This window comes from Hippoglossus hippoglossus, chromosome 21, assembly GCF_009819705.1.
Source record: "Hippoglossus hippoglossus isolate fHipHip1 chromosome 21, fHipHip1.pri, whole genome shotgun sequence".
Lineage (NCBI taxonomy): Eukaryota > Metazoa > Chordata > Actinopteri > Pleuronectiformes > Pleuronectidae > Hippoglossus > Hippoglossus hippoglossus.
In genome coordinates, this window is record NC_047171.1 from 19,204,024 (window position 1) to 19,228,080 (window position 24,057).

Sequence of the window (24,057 nt, forward strand, 5' to 3'; positions counted from 1 at the left end):
TGTGATTTATAGCAAAGTATTCCGCTGTAGAAATGTGTCAAAAAAACTAATGATTACATTCAGTCGTACGCATATAATGCACAAAATCCTGTACGGATGAGGTTGCACTAAGTTTTACAGTTGTATTAATGAAGCATCGCGTTAGTTCATGCAGGGACACAAAGTCATGTGCTCAGCTGTCATAAGCTGTCAGCTACTGATAGGCTTATGCATGGTGTTCGTCAGTCACTCACCAACCACAGCCCATTCCCTCAACAAAGCCGTCACTTTAAATACGACCTCCTCCTCACTGATCCCTGCTCAGCTACTCTGCCACTCATGCTCTGCTGCCGGCAAATCGCCTCCACCACCCCAGCCTCCACACAGAGTCCAACCATGGTTGTGGTAAATGGTATTCATCTTGAACAAATGTACCTTGCCTGCTAGCCCAGCATGCTGCGTGGCTAATCCAGGGAACATCCAAAGAATGGAGCCATCCGCGCCAAGCATAACCGTTTTCCTATTGTGCAATAAATTGTTAAATCATGATGAAGTGTTCCTGACTGAATTTGTCATTTATGATTTTTCAATTAGCTTTCTGTAATTATACAGACTGTGTTGAATGTTGACTTAAAGTTGCCTTGATCTTTTTTTATAGGCTATCACAGAGAACTGTGTTTTGAAAAGAGCTGCTGTTGCAAAGACAATCTGTTTTTCAGATATATTTGTTTCTTCAGGCTGCAGTTTTGCATTTTGGATCATGCACAACGAGAATGAGGTCAAATAGAATTGCTCCTAAAAATAAAGGGTCATTTGCAGCAAGACAAACAGTGCCCCCTAATGGTCGTACTGGAGCAAAGGATAACTGATAAAATAAGAGACTGACCGATCTGTTGGTGCCACAGAAAAAATAAAGCTGGTTATGTGTAAAACCAAAGAATGATCTTAAAATGTACATTTTGGATAAACAGAATGCTGTTCTAAAAAGAATTGAATAAACAAAGATTAATAAACATGATTCTTAAGGGTTAGGGTTAACCCTATCTTTTTGTAAATTTACTGCAAATAGATCAAACTATGCTAAATTGTATGTAGCACACACTGTAGAGAATAAAGAGCAATGACAGGTGTCCAGGGCTGATGCATCTGAGCGCTGACAACATTTGATTGTATTTTGCATCTAAGAACTAAAGGAAAATTGCACGCTTTTATAAAATGTTAAGGCATCCATGAAGGAGAGACAAAAAGACACTAAAAGAAGATGTAAAAGACAGTCTTTTTTTGTATCATTTCCAGGCTATCCTACTCTTTATTTAATGCAAATTACAGTACCAGGGAACTATTCCTCAGAGCACGCAGGGGGAATATTTACAGAGGTGCACATTTAGCATACCTTCACAGAACAAAAGAAAAAACAAAAACAAAACAAAAAAAAATGAAATAAAAATTTCAGTCACAAACAGAGGCATTCAAGTAGTAGTACTGTTATACAGGATGTTTTTTGTATTTTTTCTTTTCTTTTTCTTTTCTTTAGCCCCAGTTAAACCCAGTTAGCATTTGGAACAACTATATATGCTGGTATAATAAAATTAATAATAATATACCAGCACATGTACTCGCTCGTCTTCTTTTTTGGTAGCTTTTGTGGTTGTTTTTTATTGAACTGGAGTTGGGAAGGGTGAAGTGGTCAGACTTTCCGGTTGAGAGTAGCAACACGTTCATGAATGCAAAATTACAGCAAGCGGGAGACAAGGAGAAAGGCTACATGACTCGACGACCCCTTTAGGTGCTACTGAATTCCCCCCACCCCATCCCCACCCCGAAAATAGAGGAGAGACGAGAGAAACAACAGAAATATCCAGAGAGAAGAAGAGTCAGAATACGTTATTGCCTCTGAGGATGGCTCATCACAACTACATCATAGTTTGGCTTTGGTAACAGAACCAACACTGTGAGTAATACAGAAACGGTACTGTATTGGTATATATACAGTATATGAGGCCTTTTTTCTTTTAGAACCCCTGCTGTCATCCACAACACACCACCTTCCCAAAATTCGCCACACACGCCCAGGAGTCCGTGTAAGGACTGCTGTGTTTTACATGTGAGTGTGTCCAAGATAAAACATCTATTAAAATAAACACTTGTCTATATTTTTCCATCTTCAGTTAAGGAAAAATATCCTTACGATTAACAATGTCTGTATATGACATTAAATGTGCAATGAAAAGGGAGAAAGAGTGGGAGAGAGAGGGAGGGTGGAAATCAAGTGAGGGAGAGTGTGTATGTATGTGTGTGTGTGTGTGTGTGGCGGGTTAGCAGGACATTCAACAGCACCAAAGGGAGAGTCACAATATTCGGGTGGGTTGGTGGCGTGGGCTGGGTGAGGAAGGGGGCGAGGAAACAAGGCGAAGGTGTATGAAAGCAAAGGCACTCCAAACTATAGTTACACTATACATGACTAGTTCTTGTTACAATAATACAGCTGTCATCTACTGTACTGTACAGGTAAGATTGAACATATGGCTGGATAAAGCTGATCATTATCGTCATCTACAATATCCATGAACAACATCAGTTTCGCCCTGATTCTGGTTTTTCTTTTCATCTTTTATCTTTTTTTTTTTCATCTTTCCCTACCCTTCGTCATCTTTGTTTTTGCTCATAAACAGTACATGGGTCTGCATATATACATACCTTGAACACAACATGGAAAAAGATAAATCAACGTAACATTTAAAAAAAACAAAACAGACAAGTCAGAATTTTGGTGAGGAGCATTTATACTGTATATACAAATTCTGCTTTTTTTATTTATGTATTTATTTTTATTCTTTTTTTTTTTTTTTTTTATGTAGTGAGTATTCTCTGTAAATAAGACGCTTGGACAGACTGTACCGAGTGGCTTTATGTGCGGCATGTGGAGGACAGAGAGAGAGAGGGCGAGTGCTAGGCTAACACTTCAGTCAGTGGTCACAACACATGAGGAAGTCAGCGGTGGAGCCGAGGAGGACGACCGCCGAGATTTCTCAAAGAGTCGAGGGAAGAAGAAAAAGTGTCAAGAAACAATCTCGAATTCTTCACGGAGACAAAGAGGAAGATCTAGACTGTGGGGAGAGGAGGTGTCTAGACGCTGCACTGTCACAGAAAAAAACACTGTTACAGACAGAGTCGGTAAAAAGACAGAGAATAGAGCGGTGCCCTAAATCCACTGACGGCCTTAATACAGACGACACAGGGGAACGGAGAAGTGACGGCTGGAGTCCGACTGCGCTCCAGCAACAAACCGAGGAAAAAACAAAAACACCACCACATCTAAATCTATCGTCTTTAGGCAGCGGCAAATATTGCCACTGCTCTACCAGATATGAGCTCACCATAACTGATTTCTGAACCATTGTAGTTAATATACATATATCTATATATACTTTTTATACATAAGGAAAAGTAATATATAAACTGTGTATGTATGCATGTTTTTTTTTTTGTTGTATTGTATGTATATATTATACAAGCACACAGGACCAGATACATGTCACATCCATCGCTCATGGCGATCCGAAAAAACTAAATAAAATAAAAAGTCTGCCCGGGAGTAAATCAAATGAAAATTAAGAACAAGGTTGAGTAAAACCGTTCGCTAAACATTTAAAAACAAACCCCAGGCAATGAAAAACAACAAAAAAAAACGTGTCCAAACATTACCTCCACGGTTGGACTGCTTTTTTTCCCACATACATCAGGATCGTCATGCATCCATGTGTGTGTGTGTGTGTGTATTTCTTGTGTGTGTGTATACGCGTGCGTGAGCCTCATGCCTTGTTTGCAGAAGTGGAGGTGAGAAGTGAGAGGGTATGGTGACACCCCACCCCACCCCCCCGAGGTGATCCTAACCATACTCAGGCCATGCACTACAAGACAAACCAAAGGAGGGAGGGAGGGAGAGGAGGGTGTGGGGGGGGCAGAGGATGAAGATGCAGAAAAATGGATCAATGCAGGGGGGAGGACGAGAGGGGTCAGGGTTGAGGGACGAGGGGAACAGCTCAGGACTTTTTTTCTACAGATTGTCCTCTTACAAACATTAGCAGGCTAGCATTGTGTATACATGTACAGTGTACTTTTATCAATAGTACAGTCGACAACACCTTTGGCCCTGCGCATCGCTTCCCCGCTGAAAGAGCACGGAGAGACGTCTTCGATGGAGGATGGAGTAGAGTTCAAACAGCTGGATCAGGGGGGGAGGGGGGTGTCAGTCGGGGATAAAAGAGGGAGAGGCTTGGGTTTTGTGTTCGTGGTCGCGTAAAGGCTGTCGTCTTAGCTGTTGAGACCGGACTGCGTCAGCATCGCTCCGCTGGTGTCAGGGAGGAGAGCAGGGCAGAGCAGAGCTGGGCAGAGCTCACCCCCTTGGCCGGGGCAATGGAGAGGCCGTGGGGCTGGGGCTGAGACCGGGGCGGGGCGGGGCGCGGTGGCGGTCTGCGGGCTCAGGAGGTGGAGTTGGATGCCGAGGCAGAGGCGGTGGTGGTGCTGGGACCTCGCTCTGTGCTGCTGCCATCTACGGTCAGGAAGAGGAGATGATCTTAGAGCGACAGAGACACAGTGAGAGCCATAAGGTAAAAGTCTGTGTTTTCATTATTAAGCAGACTTTACAGCAGCTGCACTGGAAAAATGTAAAGCAGGGAAAGTTTGTTTCCTCCTGCAGCCACTGCTGTGAGCTCAGCTACAGGGTGGACTCACACTCCCAGGAGTAAATAAGTGATAGGTATGTCGACGCTTTCTGCTCAAAGTTAAAAATTGTATAAAAGCATACAGTGCTCAGAATGACTTCTAGCACGATGTTAGGAACAAGGATGAAACTTGTTTGCACACTGGCAGCAATAAAAGCCTCAAGTCTAGCCTCAGAAAACAAGCGGCCAGTGGAGGGGGCGTTGCTCTAACCTGTGGTGGCAGAGGTGTTGGTTGGGGTGGAGGCGGAGGCCTGGCTGCGGGCGTGGGCAGGGATGAGTATGGAGGCCAAAGAGGGATTACTGGATAATTCTGAAAGAAAAAGAATGAGATATGCTGTAACAAGAGGGATATTCAAAGGCAGGTTAAAAAAAACCTGTCAGATTTTTGTATTCTTTTAATTTATAACACAATTTCAGTGCTTTAATATTTTGTTATGGTTTATAGATTAACATGTCCTTTTAGCTTAGGTTGTATAGAGTTCAATGATATGGAATATTTGAAGAATGATATTACAGTATGGAAAATACCAATTTAGGCACTGGCGGACCATTTGAAAAGGGTTAACGAACAGACACAGTATACCTCCAGGCCTGTAATATCCCCTGAGAATTTCAGTTATGTTAACAATGCCAAACTGACACTATGTGGTTCGTCCTCTCAGTTAATGGATCTGCGTGAACTTCAGTGTTCATACCTTGGGTGGTGAAGTTGAAGAGGGAGGGCTTCTCTCTCCCGTTGGGCAGTTTGACGTTGGGTTCGCGCAGCTCGTCAAAGAAGGAGTGTGCGCAGGCCTCCAGGGGAGTGAGGCGGGCCGTGGGCGTGTACTCCAGCAGACGAGAGCACAGGGCGATGGCCTCGGGAGGCGTACGCGGCCGGAACACCTGAACACCAGTCAGACGCAAAGACAGGTGTCAAAACGGAGAACGTATGAGGTATATTCTATTGTTGTCAAGACATTCCACACATACACACACAACAAGTACATGTTTCCTCCACAAGGGTTGAAGTGATCTAAATGCTCAGTCACATGTAACACTATGAAGGTTTATGAATGAATGAATGAATGGATTGTTGCAGCAGTGAGCAGTAGTAAACTGATTGCAGTTACAGCGAGCGACCACAGCAGGGAGTCCAATAACCTAACAGGAGAGCCTGCTGCAGCCTGCTGATTGGATCACTCTGTTATCCAATGGGACAGCTGTGGGTGGGACTGCTGAGGGGGATCCAGGTAGAGAGAAGGTCCCTGAATCTTTTACTGACAGATTAATACTTCATATAACTTAAAATGAAAGCATTAACCATGAGAGATGGGTTCATATGTCATCATCAGACTAAAAGAGAGAACTGAGTAAGGAGCGGCTGAATGAGCAGGGACTGGCAATCTCATCTTTATTCAGTCGTCTGTTCAGATATGCCCTGAGGTCTCAAGGTTTCAAGGGCAAGTTTTACCTGAGATGACACGGGTTCAACAGCATAACCCACCCTACAAACATGTTGGGCAGCATTGTTCAAGTGTTCCTGAACTCACAGCCTTTGTGCTACAGATTGTTGAGAGCAAAACTTGGAAAACATTCTCAGTTTGATGGACAATTTCTTTCCCCAGCCAGTTTAACCACCAGGGGCTGAAAAAAATATTGTGGCACTAGCATTTTGACAGGTTTTTGACAGGACTGCGGGAACAAGAAAAGCTCTAATCTTTAAGTATAAAGTTTCTTTACGTTTTGTCATTTGTCATCCACACTAAATGTGCAACCTTTGCATGCATAAGACAATTTGAAAAAGGAGCAAAAAGCCGTTTGATGAGAGTATAAAGCTGCCACACTGAATGGGTAAACACTACTCATGTTGTCATGAGCCGAATGCACACATCGAGCATCGTGCATCGAGTTTTATTGCAACTGTATACAACTTTATTGTTCTATATATTTATCCTTCTAAAAACACACGGGTTAGTGGGACAGCAGCTGTATTGGATGGAGGTGATGTAGTTGGATGGCTATGGAGCAGCAAGCAGCTATGTGGTCTTAACAAGCATGGAGACATGAGGCGGCGGTGAATCTTAGAGAAGTAAAAGGGCTCCTGTACCTGTTGACTCACCTTAGTCCAAGGATGTGCCTTGATCTGGGGGAACTTGAACTCGGTGTAGTTGGGGTTCATCTCACGGATCTGCTCTCGGGTCGGGGTGCCGAGAACCTGGACAGAACAAGATGACAGACAGAACACAGAGTTACTACTGTATATCTTCTTCGGACACCTCAGTGCTGTATATGGAGGGTTTTTAAACCCCGTGAGAACCCCCCCCCCCCAGTCTTTACCTTGATGATTTCAACCAATTGATCCACTCCACTGTCACCAGGAAAGATTGGTTGCCCTAGCAACAGCTCTGCCAGTACGCAGCCAGCTGACCACACATCTGAAGAAAAAGGCCAGTCAATGACAAGAAGAATAAAAAGGATACAAATACGACACCAATCCACTAGTGTGATGCAAAAAATACATAACCCGTGATAATGTTCTCTTCTCTTTGTCATCCTCACAACTAACTAAAATAATGAGTAAAATTGAATAACCCACTGAAATGTAGTGAGAGCTGGAGTCAGCTTACCTATACTGGAAGTGTAGTCAGTGGCACCAAAGATGAGCTCAGGGGCTCGATAGTAGCGAGAGCAGATGTAGGAAACATTTGGCTCTCCACGGACCAGCTGCTTAGCACTGCACACACACACACAACAATAATTATCACCATGATCAACATCATCAACATCCTACCCTGTAGCATTTTGGCTAAAAGAAAGGAAATATCTACCTAAATAAAAGCAATGTAAATAGGATTTGCATGTGTGAACTAAATAAAAATACTGCCTACTTGCTTATTCCAAATGACACAGGGTAATAGTATCAGTTGTTACACACATCATTACCCATAGGTCTGCAACACAGACTGTATGAAAAGACACAACTCCACTTCCCTCCACTATCCAAACACGAACTCTGCTAACTTACACCAATAACATAATTTGGAGCCAGTCTGTGCGTGGTGATCGAGGGATGGAGCTGCGGTATCGACCAATCGTAACTCAGTCTCAGCTGTCAATCATGACATTTCAACCCATTTCTATAGCATCAAATAACTAATTAAAACTAAACTTCATGGAAAATCCACACTTGCACAAACATCCCTGTGATAAGAACTACTTAAAATGACAGACAACGTCTTTGAGAAAAAATGATCTCTCATGAGCTTTGACTTTTTTAGCTTGGCCCATGTCCCATCTGCTAACATGGAGGGGTATATTGTATTTTTATGACCTATACTGCAGTCAAACATCACAGAGTGATCGAGGCGCTTTGGTGTCACTTTTGGGGAGCTGTCACGTCGACCATCTTTATACAAAGTCTAAAGTCTTCTGTAATATTAACACTACAGGGTCCATATGTGTCAGTTTTATGAGCAAAGGAACAGGTCAGCAATTTGAGGAACTACACTTCTGATCGATACCATTCTCATGTCTGTAAGATGCATATGAGGATACAAGCAGCAGCCAGTTAGCTTAGATGAAAACCTGGAAACTGACAACTCAGCTCTGTTCAAGGATAAAGAAATCTGCCTGCAGCACCTTTAACGTCGACAAATTCTAAAGTTGGAAAATCACTAATTGCAGTATAAGCCGGGGAACGTGTCAGAGTATTTCTTTGCAGGACACCTTGTCATTACTTCATATTTACTAAACAGATAAGAGTGGTATTGATCCTCTTGTCTAAGACTCAGCAATAAGGCGAATAAGCATATTTTCCAAAATAATAATAATAATTCACACTACTCCTTCAAATGCCAGGAAAAGCCAGGTCACGGTTGACTAAACTCCACAAAGTTGTGTGCGTTGTGGGTCGCTCACCTGCCAAAGTCACAGAGCTTGAGCACAGCGGTCTCCGGGTCCAGCAGCAGATTCTGGGGTTTGATGTCCCGATGGCAGATTCCAAACGAATGGATGTAGGCCAGGCTCCTGAACAGCTGGTACATGTACAACTACACGCACAGAAACACGCACACGCACACACACACACACAGGTTACGACTACACAAACAGCAAGCTCAGTTTTCATTACAGGGTTTAAGTCTGGACACAACCACTCGAGAATCGATTTCAGCCCAGTCAAGTGTGTAATGTTTTATCAGCAAATGTTTAGACGACACACGCCGCTTCTTTAACTCCTGAATCTTGTTAGTCAGGCCTTGTAGCTATAAAATAAACCATTTTCCTGCAACTGCATGGTCTGCTTCTTCCCTCCGATTCAATCAGAGGACTGGTTATTTTGGTGGACGGTGCACTGGGGTATATAAACTGATCCATATATATTTCATGTTATACATGTTGACCTATCACATAAACTTTTTAAACTACTCAGAATTTAAAATAGTAATGTATTCCTACATATTTGGAATTTAAATGGAGCAAGATGAAGACAAATTTTTGTTAAAACGAGTAAACGCATGAAAGGTCTTCTCCCCAAAATGTGCTTCTTTTGCGGTGTGGAAATGATAAACGGTGGGTTTTTGTTTTAATGATTTCACTGCGATTAGAAAGTAATTTTGAGTCGTTTTGCCATCTCAAATTATTCTCACATTTGTTTCACATATCTGTCAGAGCCAGACAGTTTTACACAGTGTGGAAAAAAGAAATCATATTAGACGTGGAGGAGGTTAACTTTACTTTGATGAGTCACTATCTTGCTGATTCTTTATCATAATATATGCATACATATTTTACTAGTAAAGTAAGAAAAATCGGTTGACTTTTACAAAGTTTATTAAACTGAAGCAGAAGCAGTGGTGATACCAGGTGAATTAGCCTGATTAAATAAAGTAGACTGAATTAAGAAAATGAATCGGGACATAACTGATGCTAATATTAAAATGCAGTGTGAGATATCGGTAAAATATCTCCCTCTTCTTGTTAATAAATAATGAAATATATTAGTTCTGGCCATGATGGTTACAGACACACACAAACACACACTTTGATACCTTGACAAAAACCATGGGCAGGGTCTGTTTGGCTCGGCTGTAGTGTCTTGCCACTCTGTAGACAGTCTCAGGAACGTAGTCCAGGACCAAGTTCAGATACACTTCATCTTTCTGTTGGAGAGAAGCACAAACAAGAAAAAAGAGGTTACACCATGTGCACAAACACAAACCAGGTGAATAAAGCAGAAAAACTGGAAATTAGGACTTTTGCAGAAGAGCAAACAGAAGAATTAACCCCTACAAGACGCCGTTGTAAGTCTACAGATCCCCAAAAAATACCTTTTTAATAAATTGACTAAAAATTACATTTATGATATATATATGTGCACGTCTCCTTTCTTTTCCTCTTCCCTCCCTATGTCTGTACTTCCTCTTGTTTCTTGTTGTCTAGTGTGTCTCCCTGATGAAGGAAGCTGTTTTCAAGCTGATGTAACTTATGCGCTCTTTCACAGCACTCGTCTCAATGTCTCACTGCAGGATTCGGCCCCTCGCGTCTCTTTCCTCTCTCTAACTGGGGATCCATTGTACAGGGCTCTATCCCATGGGCAGGAAACACACAGGCATGCGTCATGATGGCCTGTACTCCAACAGCGGCCACAGACAATGATATCATTTCCTCATTTCCTGGTTGGACGAGGCCCACGTTGGAGGGCCGGGTCATGCACGTTTGACTCTGGCTTGTGCTGACCCTGAAAGGATGCTGCATCTGAGGCTTCTCTACCCAATTATTCCAGGACTTCCTGTTTGAACTGAGTTACTGGGTGTTTCTCGTGAAACTATTGTTCAGGACATTTAAGTCACGACCGCAAACCGCACTCGTGCTGAAATGCAACAGTTGGGAAATATTTTTAGACACAATGCACCTTATAGACTGACAAAGGAAGTTACCCTCATACTCAGACATCCTCAGTCATGCATTCACAACTCGCCTGCTGCTCTTTGATAGTGCGTTAGGAGGGAGACCAGCAGACGTCAGATGACACATTTGGACTGGGTGACGTGAAGAATACTTCCGCTATCAGCTATGTGATCTATGACTGGTGGCTGGTGTGGTTTTTTTTGGTCTGATTTTAAAATCAGAATATTCTACAAAATCAAATGATGCATTACTCCATCTCTCCCTACTCTGTCAATGACACTAAAGCTGCTTTCAGATAGGCACTGAACTTAACACATTCTCCTGATATTTTCTGGAGGGGCTGAATGTGAAAACCCAAATGTACGAGTCAGGTTTCCTTTTGTGTGGGAAAAGTCTTCGCAGGAAACATGTCTGCAACATAATGTGTTTAATGGACCTGAAATCTTGGAGACGATATCACCAGAGAGCTGGATCGCACCAGTGGGGAAGTGAACGTGTGAGAGGCCGCTGTCGATTACCAGTGTCCAACCAACAAACACACACACCTGTGAGACATTCTGCCTCAGGATAATAAATCCAGGCTTTCAAATTAAATTAATAAAGTTGTTCTCTGCTGTTTCTCTCTTCCCCTTCCACTTGGTTGGGGAATTGGTGTCCGTATCCGCCTCCATGTGTGAGCGTGTGAACAGTCTGCACAACATGCAGCCTAGGCGGTGAACAGAGCTGGTCTGCAGAGCACAATGAGCGAGCTGGACCTGTGAAAGCTCCCAGTCAGACTATGTGGTACACCTCTGTCAGCTCAATGCATTGCTCTGTGGTGACTGCACTCTGCTGCTCACACTCGGATGATTAGATAGAGAGACGGTCGCATACAAACAGGGCTGCAGATGCTGGTGACAAACAGCAGCATTTTCTAAAAAGCATTTAAAGACATTTAAACACTTATCTGTCACTACTATCCCCCACACCCCGTAACACCCCTGTCTCTCTCCAGTAGCCACGTGTGTATGTGTGTGTGCGAACAAGCCCTTTCCTCCTTCACCAGCAAAACTCCCATTGATAACATTTGTGACGGCTGCAAGGCCCGCTCCACCTCCCGCTAGTGCCACCAAAGCTATATTTAGCCTAGCAACAGCGATGACTCACTTCCTGCCTCACTACAAAGCCACTTCCTTGGCTTGTTCCCAGATGGTTAGCCGGGCGGGGATCTGATTGGCTTCTCACTCGCTCCCCGGCTAAATAATTCAGCCTCTAATTTGCTGAGGAGATCGCTTGCGCCTGAACAACTGCCTCAGCTATCCATCAACGACAATCACTGTTATGTCATGTTGCAGGATTGACGGATGGAAGCGGTGCTGTGTGTAAGACACAGCTGAGCAGGACACAGCTGAGCAGGACACAGCATACACGACAGTTTCCACACCTCTAGTTTATGTGCTTCCTGGTCAGGTGCCCCTTGTTGAGTATGGCAATCATACTTGACAAATTACATTACATTACAAGTCAGCACTTGACTTAATGCAATCGGAAATCCAAGTCATTGCAGTCATTTGCACGACAGTCGGTGCTAATGAATCTGTGAAATTGAGGAGGATGACAGAAAGATGAATGAGTGATGACAGTTACAACATCACAATGCACATCTGTGAATAAGTCTATAATATGAATGCAGTATGCTCAGGGCCCACAGCCACATACATGTCATCTTATACACGTGTCACTTTTCTCTCACTGTTTCAGCAGCTCTACGGACCGAACACCACACCTTACTTAAAGACTGGAGGCAACGCTGTTCAACCATATGCCGTCTATTGACATGTGGAGGTGGTCATATATTTTGGAATACATGTCAAGTATGTAGGTTCTGCGTCATAATCCCCTATATTAAAGAACCCAATAGGATTTTCCCTACTAGAAGGACCTAGGGCCAAAATGTGCAGCAGACCCCTGCAGCACATTTTCCTCCTCCTCTCTGTGCATAATAATATGAACCTAGTCCTTTTTAATTGCCCGTCACATTCATGCTTACTATCCTTTCAATCAAAAGGACAACAGAGGGGACTGGCCTTATAATTATTGTTTATATTCTGCTTCGACGAACAATATTATCAGACAAATTTTCATTTAAATCTAAAAAAAAGAATTGCCACGCAGAAAAACTGAGGCAATGAGAGTATCTGAGGGTTAGGAGCCAGGGACAGTTGCCCTCTTTCCCCAGTTGGTAATCCAGCCTAAATGTGAGAGTTCATTACATGAAACATTCAAATGTAAACAAAATATATAAGTTCTGCAGGACAACTGACAAAATGAGCTTGTTCTTCAATAAATAAAGAAAATAGACACAAACGAGTCCTCGGCATAGAAAGGCAACAAAGGCTCCACTCAAGGCTTTTGAAGACTAAATTACTTTGTGTTATATGCTTTCAAATGTAATATTCCTAATTAAGTTGTATTTATTTAAATTTATTGGTAATTTATTTCAGCACAGTCATTGACACACTGGGATCAGATGGTGTTACTCAGTAGGAGGACTGGTGGGTTCTGAGTCTTTGCACGATAATTAAGCCCAACAACACGTAGGTTTATATCTTCATGCCTTCAGTGGTTTATGAATCATAATGAACGTTGATGAAATAAAGTCAACAAAACCTGAGAAAGAACTGAATGTTGGAGATGAAATAAAAGCAGGTATCTTCAACCTGCTGCCAAGAATGTTGTGTGACAGAATGTTGATTTGTACATCAGATTATCAAACTGTAGCTGAAAGCAAATGTTTGCAAATGTATATAGGTGTGATTTTAAGAGTCAATAAAAGCAGAGGGAAACTGTGTCAGCTGTCGTGCGCTCTTGCTGTAAAGAGTTGAAAGTCAACCCGCTATTTGCTAACCTGCCTACGCTGTTTGGAGCAGTGGCCTCCTGTTTGAACAGCATTATACAAGTGGTTAAAGGGTCAAAGCAAAAAGCACACCACATGTAAGTGGTTACATAAGACTACCTGTGCACATGCTGCCTGCTACAGCTGCAGCAGTCCTGGGCCATCTCACAGCTGCACCCAGCATGAACCTCACATCAGGACATATACACTTGACCTGACCTCATCTTGTCTTGTCTTGTCTTTTCGTCAGCCTCGATTTCCTTTTTCTGTCATCTATCCATCAACTTGCCGGCAACTACATATTCGTCCACTAACCTCTCTTTCCTAGTGACATTACCTTTTCCCCTACTTCACTACTGTTTTTTTCCAACTCAGGGCTCTATGGGTGGTAAATCCCCACACCAACATGGTGCCAGTCTCCATAATTAGCCCAGAGTCATACGGTGAGGGGGGCGGAGAAGGGAGAAGAAATGTATACATGAAAGCAGGAACAGGAGGGGGGGGGGGGGGTTAAAGGGTCTGAAGGTGAAACTAATCTAAGATGCAAACAAAAGTTGCAGATTATTAAAAATCATGTGATTGTGAAAGGCAGGTTGGGACGGAGTAGGGTTGCTCAGTGTGTCAGTGTATCAAGACGGAGCTGCCTGCCCAGTGGTTAGTGGGCTCATGGCATGACATGAGGGGTGGGAAGAGGGTGGGGCTTAAAGCGTGGAGGGGAGGGTTTTTTGAGGCTATAATTAACCAACACCCTCCAGTCCAGCAGACTAATGCCCCCTACCCATCCTCTCTCTCCTCGGACCCACCCCTCACCATCACCACCACCCTATAATCCCAGACAGCTTTCCATGGCCTCAGCGAGTGTGCGACACGGAAGCATTCCTCACCGCAGCGTCATGGGTATAGTCCCAACAGCCTGTGTGCCAGCTCCATGTGTGTCTATATTTGACACATGGACCTCTGCCTTGTTTGTCAGCTAGCTGAATGACATAGTCCAGCCTTGTAGTCTCCAGGGGAAGGGCCTACGGTTGACGGAGACAGACAGAAGGGCAGAGAGGGACTTCCCTGTCATGATGTACAGTATGTACTAATGTAAGGCCCCACAGGCCAGCAGGCGGACAGCTGAGGGGAGATGGGGGCAGCACAGGGAATATTGAAAAAATAGGATAGGCAGAAATTTCCCAGGAAAATAAAGACAAACTGTGGCTGAAGAGTAATGGAAAAAAACACAATTTTGGGAGTTTGTTAGAAAGTGCTGTGCCCATGAGAATGAAAGCTAAATTATTTTACTAATCTCACTGCTCACTCATTTAAATACCCACTAGCTCAGGGATAGGGTTGGGCATCGAGGTTCCAATCGCAAGTATTGGAAGTATCCATTGCACAGTATCCAAATTAACGAGTGGAGCGCTTTCGACGTGTTGCGCCGGTCTCCCTCTCCCTCACAAACCCAGACATCCTCCTCAGGCAACCCTCAGCCGACAGCAGGCACCTCACAGCAATCAGGTATGAAAAATAGAGTAACATCTGTCTTATCCTTATTTGGTTGTGTTGCAATTGCAAGTGCAAGTGCACCAGCAGCCCACACAGACGTTCCTAATCGTTTCTCATCAACACCCACACGCTGCAGCTCTCTAAACTGTAAATTAATCGACTGTTGCTGTGTTGTCACTTTAGCGGGTTTCAATGTTACAGTTACACTGCATTGAATGAATAAAAGAAACAACATTTTATTAAATCACGTCATTCAACAGCAACTGCTTGAAATGTTTTTCCAAGGTCCATAAACTGAAGTCAGTTGTGAATATGAATATGACTTGTGTAAAGGTTTATAAAAATAAATATTCTTTCTGTGAAATGTTCTGACCCAGCTTTTTAAAGAATCGAAAACGAGAATCATTAAGAACCGGAAGAATCAAATCGTTAAAATTAAAACGATACCCATCCCAATATATATGTATATATACCCAATTTTCCATCTTCTCATTCTCAAGTGCCTGAAGAACATTTCAGTCAGACAACTCGCGTTCAAACATTTATTGCAGCATTACAACAGGTTTTGTGTTTGGCGTCTAGGCTCCAACTTAATCACTCCCCCATATGATTACACAGGAATGATGGGAGTGATGAGCAAATACTTGTAACCCCCCGTTGGAGCCGACAGGTGGATGCTGGGGTGGTGGAGGGGCTGAAGTAACTGGTAGCCATACTGCTGCAGCAGTGTGAGCAAAGGGGATGATGGGAAATTCCTCTCTGGTTAAATAGACCACCTGATAAGGTGGGTGTGTAATATAGATGGTTGTGGAGAGTGAGGTATGTCACATGATGTATGTCACATGATTGGCGCAGCGCAGCTCGAGTTGCCTGCCAGAACTAGCTCGCCGGCGTCGCCACATTTCTTGTTGGTGACAAAAAATACCTCGAAAAACTCAACACTATCTTCTCATTTCTGAAATTGAAAGTGCAGCATTGCATGCGGTTACAGTTAAAATGAAGATACCAGAGGAAAAAAAAACTCAGCGAGCTGACCTTATCACCACTGGAGTAGAAGAAGTAACGCAGGCGGACGATGTTGCAGTGGTCCAACTTCCTCATGATCTGCAGCTCACGGTTCTGAAAAGACAAAAAAACATAAAGGACATGTTAAATTTAAGATTCAGACATTTGTGATCATCATGATTCTGTGAACATTGAAAACTTGTTGTTGGACCCAGAGCACAACGAAGGGTGGTTTAATATAAGTGTTATGACACTTAGACCTGACAAGAATCTGGAAGTGTTATGTGTCAGCAAATCAGAGTCCAGCAGTAATGGTTGAAATATGGCCATGTCGAATGGTGCTTAAAAAACCTGCATCACTACGTCTCATGACACACACAATAGAAAACACACATGCTACTAATAATCCTCCTGAACACACAATCGTCTTGTTGTCAACCTCGTCACTGTCACAAGCTCAGCGCACTAGATTGTCAAGAATGAGAATTTGGAGAAAAAAAATATGTAAGTGGTAGCTGCAAAAGAATGTTGATAAACAGGAAAGTGGATACTCATTCCTTCGTGGAAGATCGGATCCCACGGGATAAAACATGATGACGCGATCATGCAGGAATAGTTCTGAGAGAATGATGTGAAAATAAATGTGTTTACGTAATAATTGGTCCAATTCAGTCTACACAGAAAAAGGTTGTGCATATGGACTTTTTCAAGGATGGGCAGGAATTCAAGCATTACATAAAGGTAAAACAGCTCCATTATAGCTCACCCCGTCACCCCCAGTACATTGCGTGTTGACGTGATATAAAGTGCTTGTGTAACATTTTGCGGAGTGCGGACTCCACTTTAAACACTGAGACAAGAGGATGGTCAAAAAAACAGAAAGGGAAACAATACACGGACAAAACCGGTCAGTGGTAGATTCATATATTGATATGCATATTATTTTTCTGAATATCAGGGTATGAGCTTTACATAAAATAAACACCCATTTCCCCCTCAAATTTGCATAAATTGAAATAACTAAGCAGAATAAGCAAGCTAACATATTCTTTTTTTCATATCTGTGCTCAGTGGTTCCTGGGAACAGCGTGGCGTTTCCATGCAAGAGCTCGCTCCTGTACGGAAGAAGTTAAATAAGAAAGCTAAACAGTAATCAGCTTATAGCTCACTCATACTGAGCAAATTCAGGTGCATGTACAGCACCACCTGACACAGTGACTCACCAGTACGATAACTCACAGGCTCATTTCCTGCTTGACAGACTGAGCTTACTGGCTGAGAAGCAAACAGTTAAACTGCGTGGTTGTGTGGCTCATTAAAAAAAAAAGAAGAAGCCAGTTGAGCAACAGACAATCATTTAACCTACACAATGCTCGCTGTGGATTTCTGGACAAATACAGTTTCAGGATGTGCAATTAACTAGGTGACCACACCACTAGATCTTATTGGTTAAAATGGATGACATGGATTTTGGGGGCCGATGCTGATATTATGGAGTTTAAAAGTTCACATTCTAAAGTATTGGCTGATAGATAGATTTAAAACAAAATAGGCAATGCTTCCCGATATGTCATTATCAAACCCTTAAGACAGAAAAACATAACTGAAGCTTAATATTTTACAGGTTAGCCATAAACTTTACAATAAAGAATAAAAAAAAGAAGTAAAGATTTTTTTTTTTATGTGAAATCTTAAACAAATGCTTTTCTGCATTCTTATTGCTGTAAAATAAAAGTTTTCGTTTTGGCAAAAACAAAATGCTTGATGTAAAAAGTGACTAGTTCATTAGAACTGAAAACACCTGAATGAATTAAAAGCTGATGAAAATCTGGTTGAATGGACCAATTAACCCACAGATATTCAGTTTACCATCATATTAGACTATGAAAACCAGTGAACTTTATTATTCAATATAGACGTAAGCAACTACATGCGAGTGACTGACAGGCTGACGAGCTCAACTGCCCGACTGTCTGAATGTGCTGCCAGCTGACGCACCGATTGTGTGACTAATGAGATCCCCTGTTACGTGGGTCAGGACCGTACTGGCTGGTGCAGGCAGACTCTTTATGAGGATTTAATTCACACTCAGTCATTTTTTTAACAGAGCAGATTGAGCCGACTGTCCACTAACACCCCCTCCATCCTGAAGATTTGACAAGCACCAACACGTATAGTTCACACAATCCGCCCTCTGCTTTTCTAATCACACACACACCATGAAGTGACATCATAGCATGTGGGTCACAGTCCAGCCATTGAAGCATCGAGCGCTGCAGGCAACGCCCTCGTCTTCTTGCGGAGTCCTGGTGAGAGTGTTTGAGGTTGTGTTTCGCTGTGTGTGTGTGTGTGTGTGTGTGTGTGTGTGTGTGTGTGTGTGTGTGTGTGTGTGTGTGTGTGTGTGTGTGTGTGTGTGTGTGTGTGTGTGTGAGAGAAAGGTGGTACCATGTGGAGGAAGAGCAGACGGGCGGTTCAGTGAAGCCCTGCCCGGCTCCAGTTATACTGCAGTCATTCCTGCTGACCTGTCATCCTCCAGTGTGTCAGCAGAGCAGCAAGCAGAGACAGAGAGAGGCAGAAAGAGACAGATGGAGGGGGGGGGGGGGGGGGAAGAGAGAGAGAGAGAGAGAGAGAGAGAGAGAGAGAGAATGCCCCAATTGCAAGCTGCTAGGAGTGCCACACCTGAGCGCTTCAATCTGCTGATGTAAACTGCCAGACTAATCCACATCCAGTTCCCAAAAAGATTAACAGCAGAGAGCAATCTCACAACAACCCAATACACACGCATAGTCTTCCAGTTCTAAAACACTGTAACCGTTCGGTTGGTAAATTATATGCAATGCAGATAGTGGATCAATCTCAGAGGAAAAGGTGATGTTCTTTATATTCATTGTCATTAACATTGCTAATGGTCGATGTCACAAAGTTATGTGTCTGATTCACTTAAGTTAAACTTGCATGCTTCTTGCAGATTTGCTCGAGTGTGTCCCTCAGTACTTTGGCTGCCCTGTCTGTGGTCAGTCTCAAGTCGAGTGTGGATAACTCGACTTTGGAAGAGACTCTTGGGTTTGGGTCGGGCTTTGTTAGTTTTCTCTTGGGCTCAAGACATGTTCGGACAGAAAATTGCAGCCAGAGCCTCACTCTAGTCTCAAGGCCGTTGAAATGTATTCAAACAAATGGACACTATTTTCAGCTAGTATTTAAAATGTATTTAAAGTATACTATAGTGTGCAACTTAATCATAATGAAGAAATGTATTACCCAGTGCATTGATGTGTTTTTAATTGTGATGGACAACTTAGCTACACAAGGTTGTGACTACACAGACAATACCTGTTCATATACATTTATTTGTGGTTTTGTTATTTCTTGACTACTAGAAAAAAATATAGACAAAAAACAATGTATCATAAGAACAAATACCACATGCTCTCACACTGGGTGTTAGTTCATATGTGAGCATCCATTTTCCAATAGGCTGATATGTGATCCCTCATATGGGAGAGGAGAAGGACCCATCCCATAAAGCACCAGGAGCCGACTGTAAGCCCACCGAGATTGCCACTGCTACACAATAACACAGATCCTTTTCACATGATTAGTTCAAGGAAAAGGAAAAGTAGAACGCAGGTGTTTGGTTGTGTGTTTGTGTGCAGCGTGGGTACACACACTCGACGGCGCCCGCTTGGCAGTCATGTGAGGAGTCTTAGCTCTCGTTTGCCTAATTTTTTTCTTGTAACAAGCTGTTCAGAAGAAGGACGGGCTGAGGGGGTGTGTGGGAGCAGCGAGACAGAAAAGCAGAAACACGGCTAGAGACTGCCGAGGTTGAGGATCTGCTTTAAAGAAGAAATTGAGTGATCTTTATCTGACCGCTGAGTTGTTTAAAACTGCAACCTGCTAGTGTGCGGCAACCACAGGCAGGATATGACTTCACTGTGGCCCGCGTGCAGTCACAAGTAGAGAGGGGGGGGGTTGTATCCCTAACAAAGATTGCGCATCTTGTGACAGATGGCTGACCCCCCACACCACAAAGGGACCTCATTTATATTGTCTAGTTTCGGGTAGCTGTGGACCAGCACCTGCTGAAACACTGTGTTGAATCTGCATGAGGCTAAGCCCAGGGCAGAGAGCTGCTAAAGTATTTAGGTGAACCGGTTGGCTCAGCGCAGCTTTCCCAGGGCGAGCGAAAAAAAACGCTACAAGCAAACACATGTGACTAAACTTCAGAGACTCGCTGTAGGTATAGTTTGTCCTGCCATCCCCCTTCATTGTTATGCTGCGCTTACACACCCTGACCCTGCTGAGTCAACGTAAATCAATCCGAAGGAGACAGCGACTTACCCTCATAGTGGAGGGAGAGTGAATCAGGTGCACATTAAATACATGCGTTACTTTTCTTCTTTACTAATTTAATGGTTATTTTCATGGGGACAAGTAGATAACATGGCAGCGCTTCTGCAGGTCTCAACAAGTTAATTTCCAGAATGTATTTAACCATAATAAATTTTATTGAAGACCAATGTCAATATGAGTCTTACAATTACTAACACTACCCCATAACTGAAGATAAGGCGAAGTCGCCGAGTACAGAAGAATCCTTCAAACTCCATATTATCTCGCAAACTACGGGCAGAGACAATAGGTATCAATAGTCTTTCCCACAGTCAAGCCAAGTGTACTGAGATAAATTCTGGCCGGTGTGTTGTAGATAGTTATCAGTTACACTTTGCTCTTGTTAAAGTGCTAATATCTGTATCATTCAGAAAGAACTACAACAAACAGAGACAAACTATGCATTTCAGCAAAATATTTCTCTTAAAGTATGAGACAGAATATGTAATATTTGAACGTATTTAAAACTTTTAATGGCATAAAATTTAGATTACAAAAATGTTGCCTTTTTTGACCCCACGGATAGCCTGCATGGACCATCAGTGCTGGAGGCTGGACTTTGTTGTGTTTGGACAGAGCCGGGCATTCCGATTGTCATCTTTGTGGTAAGCCAAGCTAACTGGCTGCTTGGTGTAGCTTCATATTTTGCATACAGACATGAGACATGTGGTATTGATCTCAGCATTGAAGAAATTGTTAAGAATATACAAAGAGGCAAATTATGGAATTATGTGTACAAACAGAAACTGTGCAAATATAAAGGCAGGTTATCTAGGTTTTTCAAACCACATGTGGATCCATTACAGTCACGCATTGTATTGCATCATCTTGACTGTGTGCCCTGTTCGCTAAAAGCCAGGGCACGTGTGATATTAACTGAGAATTAACTAATGTGTGGAGAGATCAGTGCAACCCATACCATTCATAAAAATATAGCTTTGTTCTATAGCAGCTAGATCCTATGAGGCTTCTCCATTAAAAACACATTTGGTTCTCAAGCCTCAACTGCGAGTGAGTGGGGGAGTTGATGGCGCTTCTCAAGTGCGACAGATGCAAAAATTCACAAAAAGAAAATATAAATCAAACGTAGAAGTGACCAATGAAGATGTGTAGAGGGTTCGTGGTGATAAGAGCCGACACCTTTGTCTGTTAAGAAAACCATGTGATCTACGCAGCGGAGTTAATACGTCACTTCCTGCTCCACCTCTCGCCTGAAAAATGTGGAGGATTTGTTGCTGTTAAGAATGCGACTGTGCAGAGAACCTCCCGCTGTGCCGTGCATGTGTAAAAGGCAGTAAACTCCATAGCCAATTCTCCAGGTTTTACCCTCAGGTCGTGTCTGAAAACGGCTTAATACAAAAACGAGACACACAGGTTTTTCAAATACGGGGAAACATGCTGTCAGTAAAAGAGTTTGTTGAGCCATGTTCGGCCTCACAAAGCAGAAACCAACACGTCGGAAGTCTTGCTGTCTTACAAATGTTCAATTTGTGTCATAACCTTGTGCCAGAACAGGTGCAGCGCCAGCGTGTAAACCGGCAAAATAATGAAGATTAGCGCATTCACCCGGGTATCATGTTTCCATCTGTGTCTACAGCAGAGTCTTTTGACCCACGGAATGATGATTGCATCCATTGCATCCATTCCCATTGCAGACAGAAGCCAGACGTTAGTTTTTCCACCAGTGGAAAAAGGGTTTAAATTAACAAACTTCCCCAAAAAAACCCAGATATAATATTAAGTTTTGTGGAAACTGCTTCAGTGAGATGTTCATTCACCACCTTTTGAAGTCTTAAGTTTGTGGTACTATTGAATTGTATTATACTGAGAGTTATTTATATTATACTATTTTTCTCACCTCATTAATACGCATAAAAGAGTCGGCCATCCTCACTAATAATAGCTTTATAAAGGCACAATTTATTTCAGTGTGACATTTATTAGGTGTACCTAATAAATGTAGTTTATTTGTTGTCTGAAATACACACAATTTGAAACCTGGACCTTATTTAATAATATATACAAATCCCGTTTCACCTTAGCCCGATCATGTTGGGCTCCTCTAACCCTTAAGCCTATAAAACTTAATGAGAATCTTAACAGCTGTCCTGCAGGCTTTGAAGTCTCAGTTATTTTATCTGTGAGCTGGAAAACAGCAGCGGGAAAACCGGCGGTAGCCCCCCCACTAACCAGGGGACAGAGACAATGTCGCCCCAGCCGAGGGACAACAAGGCCATCAGTCAAATCTATTCAAAGACCAAGAGGAGGATTCCAGCGGAGCTTTGCTTGGTAGGAAATATGACATTTCCTCAAAACTAAACCTGACAGATGAGAGTTAATGGGTTAAAGTTTGTTTGTGGATGAGGAGACCTTCCTACCACGAAAACACACAAACACACAAGAAGAAAATACACTCATCTCAGTATGAATGTGTCAATAGCAAAGTTCTGAGTTCCTTTTGTTCTGCAGATTCTCTGATCTCTCTGTTCTTGTGAAAGATCACTCCATTCATGTCTCTCACAGTTACTCAGTCACCTTCATTGATTGAACAAATTTCTATTCTGGTTACATAACAATGTAGCATGCAGCTTTTCTCTGTCCTTTTCTTATCTGTTATCGACAAGTGACAAAGTTGAGTAAGCTGAAAGATAATGTGGATTGTGTGAGTGCATGTTTTTTACCTTAAACCTCTTGTCTTGCAGGACCTTCTTGATGGCCACCAGCTCTCCGGAGTCGCAGAGCTTAGCCTGGTAGACGACGCCGAACGAGCCGTTGCCAATGACCTTGGTGTCTGTGTAGCTCACCTCCTGTGGCCGGTCAGGGCCTTGGCCCGGAGTGGCCACAACTGTTGTTACCTTGCTTCCATCCTTATCCCCTAAAAAAATGGAGAGATAGAAAAAAAACAGATGCTCAGAACAAGGTAGTGATTTCGCAAATTCAAAAACAGACTCAACTTGTCCCCTTTCCCAGAGACAAACTGCAGCATCTAATGACGAAATATGACAGTTGACATTCTCTGCTGTCAAATGTCTTGGCTGAGACAACCAGAACAATATGGCCTCCTTCTTTAGATCCAGCCAGTTTAACCCCCACTGGTCAAGCAATGCTTCCTGCAGCTGTTGTACTAATCTGCTCCCAGCTGACTGGTTGACTGAATGTGACCCATGTCTGAGCTGATACAGAGCATCTAAGCTCCAAATATGTCTCAAACAAATACTTCAACTGTTTGAACACCGTGATGAGATATGATTGAACATTTTTTGTTGTGACATAACCTTGATATTTAGTAACTTTTTATCTTAAAAGAAACACTTTAATTCATTGCATTGACCTCCTGACACAACAGATCTTAGATTTTTTATATCAGAAAGCATTGGTGCATTTCTACAAATCAATGCATCAAATAGGGATTAGTATAAAGTATGGCTAACTTGCTTGATCCATCCCAACAAGACAAACTCACCATCTACAATATATAGACTGACCAAGGCAATACCCTCCCTGCCTATTCATACCTGGCAGTCCTCCATCTCCATAATAGTGTCAAATACCTCTTTAATACAGATATATCCAACTATACTGCCATTTACTTTGCCACCTTTGCTTAATTACAGTGTCTGATTTTTAATTGCATGCCAGCAACCCTGAATCAAAAGTGTGATGCAATGTCTCCATCCAGCTCTCCCTTATACACAGACATCCATTCGG

The 24,057-nt window shown here is 42.7% G+C and overlaps 1 protein-coding gene across 4 annotated transcripts in view; it reads right to left on the reverse strand.

The window, feature by feature from the left end:
* Nucleotides 1-1,267: 1,267 nt before the first annotated feature.
* Nucleotides 1,268-24,057, reverse strand: part of gsk3ba (glycogen synthase kinase 3 beta, genome duplicate a) — a 30,749-nt gene continuing 7,959 nt past the window's right edge. Inside the window, exons 2-11 of one of the 4 annotated variants that reach the window (XM_034575312.1) lie at nt 23,031-23,224; nt 15,991-16,074; nt 9,731-9,841; nt 8,601-8,731; nt 7,310-7,416; nt 7,020-7,117; nt 6,790-6,897; nt 5,399-5,585; nt 4,915-5,013; nt 1,268-4,555 (exon numbers count right to left, since the gene is read on the reverse strand). In XM_034575312.1, coding sequence (XP_034431203.1) covers nt 4,461-4,555; nt 4,915-5,013; nt 5,399-5,585; nt 6,790-6,897; nt 7,020-7,117; nt 7,310-7,416; nt 8,601-8,731; nt 9,731-9,841; nt 15,991-16,074; nt 23,031-23,224 — 1,214 coding nt within the window. In that variant the 3' untranslated portion in view covers nt 1,268-4,460. The remainder of the gene's footprint in view (nt 4,556-4,914; nt 5,014-5,398; nt 5,586-6,789; nt 6,898-7,019; nt 7,118-7,309; nt 7,417-8,600; nt 8,732-9,730; nt 9,842-15,990; nt 16,075-23,030; nt 23,225-24,057) is intronic. The other 3 variants (XM_034575313.1, XM_034575314.1, XM_034575316.1) reach the window with 3 other exon arrangements.